Source organism: Platalea leucorodia, assembly GCF_965183815.1.
Source record: "Platalea leucorodia genome assembly, chromosome: 7".
NCBI classification, from domain to species: Eukaryota; Metazoa; Chordata; class Aves; order Pelecaniformes; family Threskiornithidae; genus Platalea; species Platalea leucorodia.
In genome coordinates, this window is record NC_138829.1 from 58,322,427 (window position 1) to 58,335,899 (window position 13,473).

The following is a 13,473-nucleotide window of genomic DNA, read 5'->3' on the forward strand; positions in this document are numbered from 1 at the left end:
GCAAGGTATTGCCTAGATCTTTTTTTTCCCCACTGCGTGGACAGCCACTTTCTTTTATTTGGTTTGAGCCTGACTTGTGCATGTTTCATGTGGTATACCCTTGTTCTTGTATAAGAAAGGATGGGGAACGGTCAATTGTTACCGCTCTCTCCATGCCACTCATGGTTTCATAGACTTCCGTTATTTCTTCCCCTCAACTCCCAAGTGATCTCTTCTCTAGACTTCAGAGAAAAAGCCTTCTTCATCATTCCTCACATAAAAATGCTCCAGACATTTGATTTTTCTCAGTTCTGGGTCAGAAGGCAGACTGTAGTGCCATGGATGCTGGAAATAATCTAAGTAAAGTAAGGGTGATTAAATAGCCTTATTTTCCAGGTGTCTGCTTGTTTAGTCACTTCTAATGACATTACAACACAGTCTGTGGAACTTTTAAAGAATGACCTTCTTTGTGTTTCAGAACATGAGTTCTGGTTTAGGTGACTGGATTTTAATTAAAAAGTTGTTTTAAATAGGTAAGGTAAAAGGAAATGGAACTGGAATAGATTTGATTCCTTCATAGCGTATTAGTCATAGTTCACATTCTATTAAATGCTGGTTCTATGCTTAAGAAATGGTTTTGTGTGAGGAAGCTGGCCAGAATTTTTTAACAAGGGATTCTTGACTTGATCTTGCAAGCTATAAAGCATTTTGAAGTTTATCATTAACTCTAAGCGAAAATGTAGACTACAAAATGGATTTTTTGCTTCTTTTTATAATGGAACACCACCATCTTAAAAACACTTTGGTGCTCAGTTAGAGAATGGATAGAGTGATTTCGAAGTTTATCATAACACTGTATTAAGAGTATTCTCTCTGTTAATAGGAAATGGAAAATGCCTGGAATGAATATCTGAAATTAGAAAAGGATGTGAGCCAGCTGAAAAAAGCCTTACAGGAACAGATGAATAGTTCATTGGTATCTCAGGTGAGTCCATTTCCAGACTGGTTTACTTATGAGATGATTTTGTCTGAACTTGAAAGCTATCATCTCGTAAGAAATTCTCCACAATTTTTGCACTGTATTCAGCTGTCATGTAGCTTAGTTTACAAAGTTCAGGCATTGTAACGGCATAGCTGTGCAGTAACTAGCTATCTTGCAGCATGTGTAATAGTTTCTCATAAGTTGTCTATGCAAATTTGTCATTATTTTATTATGGTTTTATTACATGCTGACATCTTGACATTGATAACGTATTTAATTTATAAGACTATGCAGGACTTCTTAGTCTTCCATTTATTTGATCTGACATTGTTGGCTTCTTTATCCATTTTTAAGAACATCAGTCACTAGCTTGTTACTGTCATTACTTGTTCTTTGTCATGTTCCGCTATTTATGGAAGATTTATCTCTGCAGATTGTTTTGTGAAGTGGAATAAGTGTTTAACAGCCATTGGTAATTGAAAGGCATCTTGGTTTTAAATCAATTATTCAGTTTTGAATCTTACAAAGAAGCTTTGTTTGAAGCTAAGCTGTTCTGTTTGCTGAACTGGATGTGGCATACCAGATTATTTCTACATACCTGCTTACAACTGGTGATTTTATTCTTAGAGCAAGAAATACAGTCCAGATTATTTTTTCTGTGTTTAAGCACAACAGTTTTATTTAAAAGACAAAACACAAGGAACAAAGCTAATGTATACATTTTGCTCAAATCTTAGCCTACTTCTCCAAATACCCTGGACCAAAAGAGCTCACTAGTTAAATTTTTAGATTTATTTATTTGCAACGAATATCTGAGCAGATATGAATTGAAGTCTATTTATTTTCACTATTAATGGATAAACATTTTGTATCAAAGCAAGAGTTGTAAAACTTTTTTAGATTGCATCAATCTTCAAAGTCGATTTTGATTTACTTTTAATTTTGGGGAGTGGCAGAGTGATTCAGTTGCTAGAGCCGGAATATTATGTAATTGAGCTCAGCTGTAGAAGACATCCCTCCAAAAAATCCCAGGGGTGTTTTAGAATCAAATCTACCCTGTATGAAGTTATTTTGTTTAACAAAAGGAAATTACAGTTTTAAACAAAATATACTTTGTTAAAGTACTTTAACAAACAATTTCCAGTTGTGCATTGAGCATGCTTAAAATGCTGGATGTGTGGCATGTGATTTAGGAATACATATAGGAGGGAATGTGGTTTGCACAGAAAAAAATGTTAACTCAGTTTTATTATCATCTCATATCACATACATGCATAATTATAAAAAAAATACACATGCGTGCACACACACAAACACACACACGTTATGCGTTTTGTGTGAAAGTACTGAATGACCTTAAAACTATATTCCTTCAAAGAAGCCTCAGTTCAAGTACCCATAATAGTTAGAGTTTTTTTGATCTCTGCCCAAGGGTATGTAGACTCAAGACTGCTTATTGAGTATTTTCCAATAGCACTACATTAATACACACTGTATTTGAAAAAATGCAGTCTTCATGAAATATTATTAAAAATTCAGTAAATTTGCAGGCTCAAGTTGCTGTAGGAAACAGCTAATGTTGTTTCTGTATAGCATTAATTGAGAGGTTAAAAACTAAATGTTTCAAGCAGCTTGGTCAGAGTAAATCTTGCTTTTAAGTGTGTAGCTTCATTGTCTTTTGCTTAAGGGTTGGGGGGATCTGGGCACGCTGACATTAACTGAGCTGTGGTATTTCATCAGTGATAACTTTTTGGTTAGTAAGTGTTTCTCCTCTGGTTTTATAAATCATTCTAAATTATGTTTCTGTGTGAAGGAAGTTAGAGAAATTGATTTATCTCTCCGAGTTATCTTTTCATGCTTGCCCATAAAGTATATTTATACCCTTTCGTGAACAGCAGTCTTGGCTTTCATAATTTAAAAATAAATTCATCTGTTTATCTTTTAGATCTAGTCCTTTTTTGATGTAAAATATTCTCTTCACATCAATATTTAAGTAATGGGAAGAAATAATATTAAAAGATCTCCTGGCTTTTATACATTACCGATCGAACATTCTCTGAGTGGTTTCAGAAGCAGGATTTTTGTATATGTAGGGGTTTTTTTTAACCAGTTCCGAGGCTTGGTTATTGTAAATCCATCATTTGGTTCCTTGCAGTATGATTAATCTCAGAAAAATGAAATGAAACGTGCAAATTTATAGTTTGTATCCTGACAATCTTTGAAGATACGTCCCATCTATCGAGTGAGTTTACTACAGACAAATAACGTTCTCCATCATTTAAATGTTTGTGTTCTTGGCACCCTGTTTGCTGATCTATAACCTGGCTGAACGTATTTTCTGATCTAAGACAGAAAGTGGAAAGCAATTTATATGCCTTCCTTAGCTCTATGAGGCGTAAGAGCTTTTACTGAAGTTTTTCTCTTTCAGGCTTATAGGATTAATTAGTGGTTATTTTGCAGCTCATGGCAAGTGATGGATTCTAGAGTTCTTGAGCAGTTTCCAAGCAATTCTTAACCACAGTGTTTCACTGCCGCCTTCTTTCTTTAGTAAGACCAAGAGGAAAACAATATTATTAAGTTTATTCTTAATGCCAATTTTTGAAGGCAGAATTACTAGGCTTTGATTAAGTAGGTGAGAATAGCTATTTATGATGACTGCAGTGAACATCTGACTGAAGTGGGTGGCTTCAGTAGCCAAGGCCTCTGGCCACAAGATGCAGTCAAAGGCGGAGTCCAGACTGTAGACAAAGTTGCCCTTTCTTTCCTCCTGGAAAGCCTCGGTAAAGCGAATAGGATGCAAGATGAGACCAAATCCTGGAACAGCAGCAGTATATTGTTTCAACCTATAATACATCATGTCCAGTAGGCCTAACGACCCGAATATAAGCAGAAATTAAATTTGTCAGCCCTTCTGAGTTAGTTTTGGTTTTATATTTCATCCATTAAAAACCATTAGGAAGTTCACAGCAGTATTCAGGGAGGCTATACTAATTTTTTGCTTTTTTAATATTGGACATTTCCCCTAATGTGTATTAAGATGATTTCTGTAAGGCTGCCTTAGCAGTCTTAAGTGTGTTAGTATAGGATTTAAGAACAAAGTTCAAATGAAAAGGTTCTGTAAGCTCATTTCATGTAGAACATTAAACTAGGTTTTTGTAGCCTGAATAATATTGTAGAGAAAAATATAGAGGTGTCTGTTTTGCCCAGTCTTCTACAGGAAGTCTTCCAAGACTCAGAAAATGCTCTAATAAATTTTATGGGCAAGATATATTGGTTTGTGTTGGTGGGTTTTTTTTTTAATTTTAAAATAATTACTTAACTCATTTCTAGACTCCTAAGTTTTCATGTAAGTCCTGAAACATTAGTTTGGTTTTGGTATCAAAAGAAGGATAAGCCCATAATAAATTAAAAATGAGATATAATTGATTTTTTTTTTTCTTTTTTTTTCTACGAACGTCAGGAGAAAACACAAATACAAAAAGACTTGTGGAGAATTGAAGATGTTATAGCTGGCTTGAGTGCAAATAAAACAAACTACAAAACCATAGTAGACTCTATCAAGAATCCAGGTAAGAACATAATTAAAACACAAAAAATATACAAATGCAGCTGAATCTCTGGGTCTGTACAATAGTCTAAAAGCTTGTTCTACTGCAGAAAATCCAGTTAATTCTGCCATTGGTTGCATCAAAAAACTCTGTTGATTGAGCACATTAACTTGGTGTTTCTTTAGTTAGGTGGCAAAAAGGTTTTTTGTTGTTTGTTACCGCACACCAATGGCGCTAAAATGTAACAAGCCATAAAAAAGGGAACAATAATAATAATGGGCTAAGTTCTTAAAGTTGCAGAAGGAGTTTCCGTCACGTGCCAGGGTCATACCAGTCTAATAGCTATTCTGCGTTCTGTCCAGGAGCTCCAATCTGTGTTTGTCTCTCCTTCCCCCTCCTCACCCCCCGCCTTGGGTGCTGCCCAACTGCCCTTGCTGCAGTTGCCTTCCCCTTCCCTCTTCAGGCAGGTGTCGAGTGGGCAGAGCAACAACATCAGCTATGGAAAAGAGGAAGGGAAAGTGTGTGTGGTCTGCATTTCAATTGCTTTATTATGTTTCAAAGAAAAGACCTAAGGCATTGGGATAGCAAGAGACTGTTAACACGTACTGTAAATTCACTTTATATTTAAAGTATCTTCGCTTACCTTTTACATACAGAGATAAAATAGTTCTGGGGTGGTGAGATCCTACTTTATTTAAGGTATGGCTATGAGTGCTTAGCCTTGTCTAGATCTATCGGCATCTTAAGGAAACTGTGGCACGGGGCCAGATACAGCCGATGTGAACTGATTTCGTATGACTCTCGGGCTTTTCTTCCCTCCCTCCCACTGCCCTCGCCAAGGAATTTTAGTGTATGACATTGAAGTGTGTGTTTTTATTTTTGGCCTGAAAGGCTTGCTTGAGCCTGATCAAGAAAATGTTTTCCACCCCTGCTATAATGTAACAATCAAACATTTTTATGTCCAAAAAACCCCCCATTTGTGTTCAAAGCAATGTGCAGAGTATTAGGGCTGTTTTATGAAGTCTAAGGATGTTAATTGCTATTCTTATGAACATTATTGATAAGAAACAACACCTAACACATTTACATATTTCTCCCCTAGAGAGAAAAATAGTGCCTTCATTTTCTCAGTCTTCAGTGCCTTCCTTACCAGCTTCCCTTGCAACTGCAGAGAGCAAACTTTCAGTCCCGCAAAGCCCTCCAGCCAGTCCGGTTAAGTCCTCTCTGGAGGTTAGGCTGTATCCACAGCCTTATTTCCAGGCTAGAATGCAGCATCAAGCACAGCAGCTGAAAAAAATTGAGCCGCCTCTTCAGTCACCAATTAAGCTAAAGCCAAAGGTTGTAAGTACTGCTCTTATGAGATTCATTCACCAATGTTCCCATTTACTTCTGGCAGAAACGGTGAAAGTTTCGTGGTTACAAAGTGCACACAGTGTGGAGGCACAACAGGGAGACGCTTAAGGTGTTTGTACTGAAACTGAGCAATAGCAGTTACAGGAGAATATATGTGTGTAACCTGGAGCTTTATGTACAGTAGCTATATACTGGTTTAGAACATACCAATGCAGAGCCTTCCTTGGGAATGCTTTGTTGTTGATTATTTGTTTGCTTTCTTGGGTCTTCGGTTTTTAAAGCCTCAAGGTCCTGCTGTGGACAGAGGAGAGCATGCTAAAGCAGTCACAAATAACTCATATAATGTAATGAACTTTCAGTCAGTTTATGCCGGACTGTTTTCAGACTGTTTGCCAAATACCTGTGCTTTCCTGTTACCAGGAAGATGAAGCACCGCCCAGACCGCCTCTCCCTCAGTTGTACAGTCCTGATGATCAGCCACCAGCTGTTCCACCTCTCCCGAGAGAAGCCACTGTCATCAGACACACATCAGTGCGGGGCCTGAAACGTCAGTCAGATGAAAGAAAGAGAGACAGAGAACTCGGACAGTATGTTAATGGAGATTATAGGGTGAGCACTCATACACCGATATACCTGCACTTTAAAGATATGTGAACCTATAATAAAAGATACTGTCTGTATGTCTTGTGATAAGGAGAGAGACGTAATGGCAGGGAGAGATCTATGCCATACAGTAATGGCAGGGAGAGATTTAGTAATCCAGAAACGAAGCTTTAGGATTTAAGATTATTAAGACTTGCTGTCTGTGATTTCATTTGAGCTGATGAGTACTTTTCCATATAGGTGGAACTGCGTTCATATATGAGCGAACCAGAACTAGCAACAATAGGTGGTGACCTCAGCCAACCTTCCAGTGGTTTAATAAGCTCTGACAGTGGATACCAGACATTACCTACCCGTGGTAAGCCAGGAATTTATGTAGTTGATTTTTAACAGTACCGTCTGTATAGGAGCTTTTCGCTCCTAGGATTTTCTGGAGATGGTCTTTATCATCAGATCATTATTTTTAGATTAACTATATGATGCTGTGAAAGTCTAGAGATTTTGTGCATTTTAATGGTGCTGTTACAGACAACCAGCCTTTTGCAAAGCAACTTAGTATATAATGCTTAAAAAAAAGCATAGCAAAACATGAAATTAGCTGTTAGAATGTCTCCTATATTCAGAGTTATTCCTCATAATTTCTGTGTGATCTTTTACAAACTCAAGTATTTTTTAAACACTTTTATTGCCATTGAAATGAAAGCGATAACGAATAGGAATATAATGCCCCCAGACACTATATGTGACTTGACACTCCATCCCCACTGTGCTACGGTCCTGTAACTGTTTCACAAATGAGGATAGAGAGGATATTTGGGGAAGAGCAATTAATTTCTTAGCCATTCTTCTCTTATTTCTTTCCTTTCTAACAGTGAATGTTAAGGTTTGATTTTTCTTCATAGATGTGATTATTTGTACAGCTTATCTACTGTTGTACAGCTGAGTTCACCCCATACCTCATTTAATAAAAGCTTCTAAATTATCGTAAATATTTTTTATCAATAGTGACCTGAGACACATTACTTTTGGCTGAAATGAAATTTCATGCCTCTCGTGGTCTTCTGAACTGCAAAATGTGAAATGTGAGCTAAAATAGTAACCAGAATGTGATAGAAAAAGCATGATAATTTAAAAAAATAGCTGATGCTTGTCTTCCTTTTGTCTGTCATTTGGTTTTAAAGCATTCTCTTTTTTCTTATCAAGGTTTATCTGGATCAACTTCCAGATTGCACCAATCATCTACCATTTCATCATATGCAACACTTCGAAGGGATAGGTCCAAGGTAAGTTTTAAATCAGTATCTGAAGGCAAATGTCTGAACTGTTCAAAATAGTTAAACCCAGAATATATATTGCTTTGCAGGAAGTGGGATTGTAGTAGCACGCGAGAGGACCCAACATCTGTGATCTAATAAAATCTCCGATTTTTCAGTTTCTTAAATGAATCAGGAATCGGACAGACAACTTACTGCATTTGTAATAGATTTATAAAACAAGGTTTAGAACCAAAAATCAGAGGTACTAATAGAAAATATAGACTTGGAATATGCAGATTAATGCAAAAATAATAGAGCAAAATCATATTAATTTAGTAATAATGTAGGAGAAAGAGTTAATTTTTTGTATGCTTCTTATAAAGTATTAATTACAACATGTGTTTTGTGTGCCTTGCGACTTCTACAGGAAAGACCAAAGAGTGCCTTGGAACGTTTATACTCTGGAGACCACCAAAGAGGCAAGATGAGTGCAGAGGAACAACTAGAAAGAATGAAGCGACATCAGAAGGCATTAGTTCGTGAACGCAAGAGAACTCTTAGCCAAGGAGAAAGGCAGTCTGTTTCATCTCGGTCTTTCATCAGGCCCATTTCTGCAGACGTAGGCTCAGTATGTTAGATATGCCTTAAAAGGACTAAACTAAAAATATCTTTGGATTTTTTTTCTCCCTAGCAAGCACTTTCACTTGAGTGTGTGTGTGATGCTTCTAGTCTAATTAAATTAGTGTTATACAGTATAAAATGAGTTCAGAGAGTGTGAGTAACAGATGATCTTTCTTTACTAGTAGGTACAGTATATGTAGCCGGTGCAGCAGGTAAGTTGGTCAGAGGTTAGTGTGCTGAGTGGAGATGTGAGTATATGGGAGTGATTTCAGAGACATGATTGTTTTTTATTGGAATTGTATTTAGAAAGTGTAAGAAGCTTGTACAGTTTTAAAAATGCTTCATAATGGAATGGGCCTTTTAGAATGTTCTTATTCACCATGGGTATTTTTCTTTTTAATTCATAAATTAGACTGCAAGATAGTAGTGGTAATATCAGACCAAGGTGGTGTGTGTTTGGATTTTCTTTTAAAGAAATGATAAATGGATAATCGGTTTTAAAACCTAATCATGCTGATTAGAAATTTATGTAAAAGCTAATGTGTTTTAATTGATACAAATTCTTCTTTAAAGCTCAAAATGTAGAATATTCTAATAAGGCTCAAATTTAAGCTGCTGAAGAAAAGGATTTTTGTTGCGTTCTGAGATTAAATGCTGTACAGATGATAAGTTTGTAATGATACATTTTGGATACTAACCAAAGCAATTCTAATTGGTGAAGTTACCCACTCGCTCACTTGGTGCTAAACCAAGATTGTACTGTAATTGCACTTATGCTGTGGTCTTTTAATTTATTTTTTTATTTGGTCCACTAGAGCTTTAGAATGATCACCTTGTTTTACCTAATTCATTGCACAAGATCTCTTGCTTTTAGATTTGTCACTCATCATACCTAATGCCCCTTTTTTTGTTTGCTTGTTTTTAATTTGCAGAATTTCGTAGTCATTTTAAAATTTCTAACTGGACTACTCAATTTTTACCAGGCTTAATTGCATTTAGTACATGTGTGTCAATTGCTAGCATTAAAAAAACCCTATAATATTCAGCCTTTCATTCCCACTGTTCAGTAGCACTAATTTACAGCCAGTTACTTGTATTTACTTTCCCAGTAAATACGAGTGCACTATTTGGAGACATTCATCTATTTTGTCTTCTGTTTTGCAATCACAAGTTTATTAAAGATAGTGCATAATATTTGGGAACTGTAGAACTATAGTATCACTGTTATTTTCATATTTTAATTAGAAGAACTAAATCTGAGCTTCTGATGTTTCCTGATTCACATAACATACACGAATTGAATTTAAACATTTTTGTAACACTCCTTATTAACATTTGTGGCAAACACTTTATCTATAAATTTGGGTGCCATCTTGGTCTTTTTCTTGCTGTAAAGAATTAAAATAGAATCTTTCAGCCCTAGCAATGTTTTGTAGAGGTCATCTCTTGTACCTATAGGGCTTCGATACGCAAAAAGCATGTTTAATAGCACAGTTACTTACAGCATTACAATTATTTAGCAGCCAAAATGGCAAACAGTTAAATGTATAATTGAAGTGCTGCTCAGTATGTAACATTTGCTTTAAACATACATTGTATATGTAACTCTAATTTTTAATCGGTCAGCTCTCAAGTGTAGTATGGCATTTTAAGTATTGATCACAGTACATGAATTCATTTGTTATATACAATGCCTTTTTAATGTAAAAGTCGCAACATCAAAGCCAATAAAAATACTGCTTCGTAATAATGGTTTGATGTTTTTCTTACATATATATAATAACTTGAAAATGATACTGTGTATTTAAAATTATACTATGTCAATCAGGCCTGGTTCGAATATGAGTAGAAGAATGAGTTTGGAGTACTCGTATGAGAAAACATTTTCTTTCTCTTTTTGAATTCTCTAAAGAAACATCTTAATTTTTGAGATATAATTGCCTTTTAACTATTTAACTTTTTTAATATACATGGAAGATGTGTATCTTCTGAGTGAACATTGAGAGCTTGTGCATGAATAGGTTTCAATTAGATTTATTAACACAAGTAGCATAATGAAGTCTAAGGACTTAATATGAAGTTCATACTTCAACCAAAACAAGCCAAAGATTTGTAACAGAAATACTAGGGATGCTTGTAAGAAACATACAATAGCACGTTCTCCTATCGGTACCCTCAAATGCTTGAGGAGATAATTTTTTTGGTTTTGTTCTTTTTGTCCCTTCTCTTTCCCACTGCTTTTAATATCGTGTTTCAGTTCTGTATAGTAAAGTTACTGAGATCTGCTGGATGGAATGATGCTGCAACTGAACTTAATTTTTGGAAAAAAAAAAAAAAAAAAAAAGCATTGGTAGTGTTCTTAAGCGTGAGTTTATATGCAGCTGTATTGTGTGTAGCTGCGAAGGAGCTACTATGCAATGATTTGGAAACTCTTAAGATTGTGCTGCTTAATTTAAGTAGGTTCTGAATTTATTATTTATTGTTACTAAATATTTACCTTGTAAAGACAGAATGTGAAAGATTTTTACTTTACTTTAGTAAAGACATAAGAGCTTAGACGTTACGAAATTATTATTTTTGAATTCAAGACAAGTTAATGCTAGTATGTAAAATATTATCAGCTTTAATCACTAGGTATTATTCTAGAAAGGTACAGAAAATTTTCAAGTTGCAATTCTCAACCCTCAATACAAATACCCTTTCTGTGTAGTGATTCAAAATCAGGCAGCACTGCCTGGTTAGAATGCCTAGGACTAGGCTGTCAGACCATAGACTCACTTGTATTGATACCTGTGCTCCCAAAGACGTTTGTGTGTAGCTAGTTCCGTGTTAATCAGCATATGTGAAATTGTGATTAATACATTTGTTAGAATTTGATACTGCTGAACATTACCTGTAAAATTAAACAATACTCCAAAATCCGTGCAGCACAGCTGGAGATCACATCTCCCAGCCATATGTTGCAAGAAACATGGTTGCATTTTCTTTTTCTTGTCAGTTAAGGGGTTTGCTCTGTGGATTCTTTCAGCAATAGAGCATTTGCAGCAGTAGTAATGTACATTGCTAAATGATGAATTTGGCAGTATGGTTGAATGCTGTTAATTGTTTTGTATCTATTACCAGTGGAAACGAGAGCAAGAATTTGATTTGCAGTTACTTGAGAGGGCAATTCGTGGAGAAGACAAGGATGAAAATGAATGGCTAAAAGTTCAGCCAGTAGCAGTGACAGAGACAGACCTGGAGCCTCAAGACTATGATTTAGATATCAGCAGAGAGGTAACACTCATAATTTTTTGCCTCCTATTCTGTGCCCCACAATATTAACCTTTCTAAGTTTTAGGTAGTGAATTCTCATCTTTTCTTTCAAAAGTTAGCTGGAAGTTTGAACTAAAGCGAGTCTTTTGGGTATTGAAAATTTATGGCCTGGCACTTAGAATCTCTGTAAGGTTTGTGTTCATATTGTGTTTTAGTGGAGAGAAGAAATGGAAAGGTTGGCTCTACTGTTTGAAATATACGTTTCAGGCTTTATAGAGGAGAAAGTGATTAAGTTAGGCAATGTTATATAAATTGGAAAAAAAGATGAGAAGACAACATCAAGAGTATTTGAAAATAAGAAACAACAATGAAGTAAAAGTTAGCTCCCCAGAGCTGCCTTACTCTTCATTTTGACTGGCAAAACATGTTAGAGAAGAGGGAGCACTGCTTTATCCTGGTCAGAACAGAAAACACCTTTCTGTTGGCTTTTCAAATGACTTGGTGTTCTGGGCACTAGTTTTTTTTTTCAGCTTTGGTAACCAAGTAAAGTATTTGTTTGAAATGCGATTGAGCCATCTGGTGGAAAAGAAAGAATACAGCAAGTGGAAAGATTTCAGTAGGTACTATGCATTGTGTAAAACGCCATGGTAGATGGAAAAGCCATACAATTATTAATGATGACTAGACTGGTAAGCACCTCTACTCTTCTGAAAGCTGTTGGCAATGTATCATTTTCTGTACAGAGATATTTGTAAGAGGTTGAGTCTGTAAGCCCTTACCTGTTGATCTCTATGAATGAATGTATCTTTCAATTAATCTTTGTATATTTTCTACAGAAAATTCAATGCTCCTGTGAACTTCAGAAAAAGAAAAAACACTTCCATTGTATTGCCTTTCCTTGTTGCACTCTGCTATTAAAACTTTTTCCAGAAGGCCTCCAGGGCTACATGAATCACTTTGCATATCCAAATTAGTGCCTTAAGCCTAGGATAGGAAACATGTTTGCTTATAGGCATTTCTGTCCTACTTCAGAGTAACTGAAGTAGGTCTGAAGCTCTGAATGTAAGGCTTCTTTCTCAGGTTACCCAGGCTGTCCTTTTCCATTTCATGTAGCCACCCTCTTCACCTGGCAGGCAGTTCAGTACCTGAGGTACTTCTGTGCCTCATAAGGAAATGTACTCAGTTGTGTCTTTAAGGCCAATACGGCCGTGCTGTTCACATGATAACTGAGTTTATTGTTCTGGAAGTGGCAGGATGAACTGACCTAGGTTAATTATAGTATGGACATAGATACTTAGATTTATTAAAAAAAAGAATGTACATATATAGCTACAGAGCTCCAGAGAGGAATTGGATTTGAAGGTAAGGAAGTGTAGTGGAAAATGAGGATTTTTCAGGAGGCATTGGCCTTGGGTTTACTGAGAAGGAGGTATGAAAATTTGAGGTTGTGATTTTAATGTGGTTATGAGTGCCAATGACTGTATTGTATGCTTTGGGCCTCTGATTGCCTGCGAATTACTGAGCCTAATCACTTGGGGGTTAGGTCAGGCCCCTTTACTGATGCTATTGAGTTAGTGTGGACTAAGTTCAGCAGTCAAAAATTTAGGATTATTTTTATTTAAAACTTTGAATTTTGAAAACTCATCGCCTCATGAGTGTTTTAACAAGAATCCAAAGAAGAGAAGAAAAAATAGTTCCCCTTTATTTATTTTTATTTATTCACACATCCTCTATTTGTGCTTTTCAAAAGCAGTCTGTTCTGTATAATAAGCATTGCTTTTCGAACTCCATTTGTAAACTGAATTTTCATTGGGTGACTTAGATCTTTTATGTGAAGCAAAAATTTTACACAAAGAAACTGATCGTAACAAAAACT

At 35.9% G+C, this 13,473-nt stretch overlaps 1 protein-coding gene across 2 annotated transcripts in view; it reads left to right on the forward strand.

Moving 5' to 3' along the window:
- PLEKHA7 (pleckstrin homology domain containing A7) overlaps positions 1 to 13,473 on the forward strand; it is a gene marked incomplete at both ends in the record, with an annotated part of 166,457 nt that overhangs the window by 146,277 nt on the left and 6,707 nt on the right. For both annotated transcript variants that reach the window (XM_082316621.1, XM_082316620.1), the window contains 8 exons: positions 863 to 964; positions 4,422 to 4,530; positions 5,612 to 5,850; positions 6,283 to 6,471; positions 6,706 to 6,823; positions 7,669 to 7,748; positions 8,149 to 8,349; positions 11,466 to 11,618. In XM_082316621.1, coding sequence (XP_082172747.1) covers positions 863 to 964; positions 4,422 to 4,530; positions 5,612 to 5,850; positions 6,283 to 6,471; positions 6,706 to 6,823; positions 7,669 to 7,748; positions 8,149 to 8,349; positions 11,466 to 11,618 — 1,191 coding nt within the window. The remainder of the gene's footprint in view (positions 1 to 862; positions 965 to 4,421; positions 4,531 to 5,611; positions 5,851 to 6,282; positions 6,472 to 6,705; positions 6,824 to 7,668; positions 7,749 to 8,148; positions 8,350 to 11,465; positions 11,619 to 13,473) is intronic.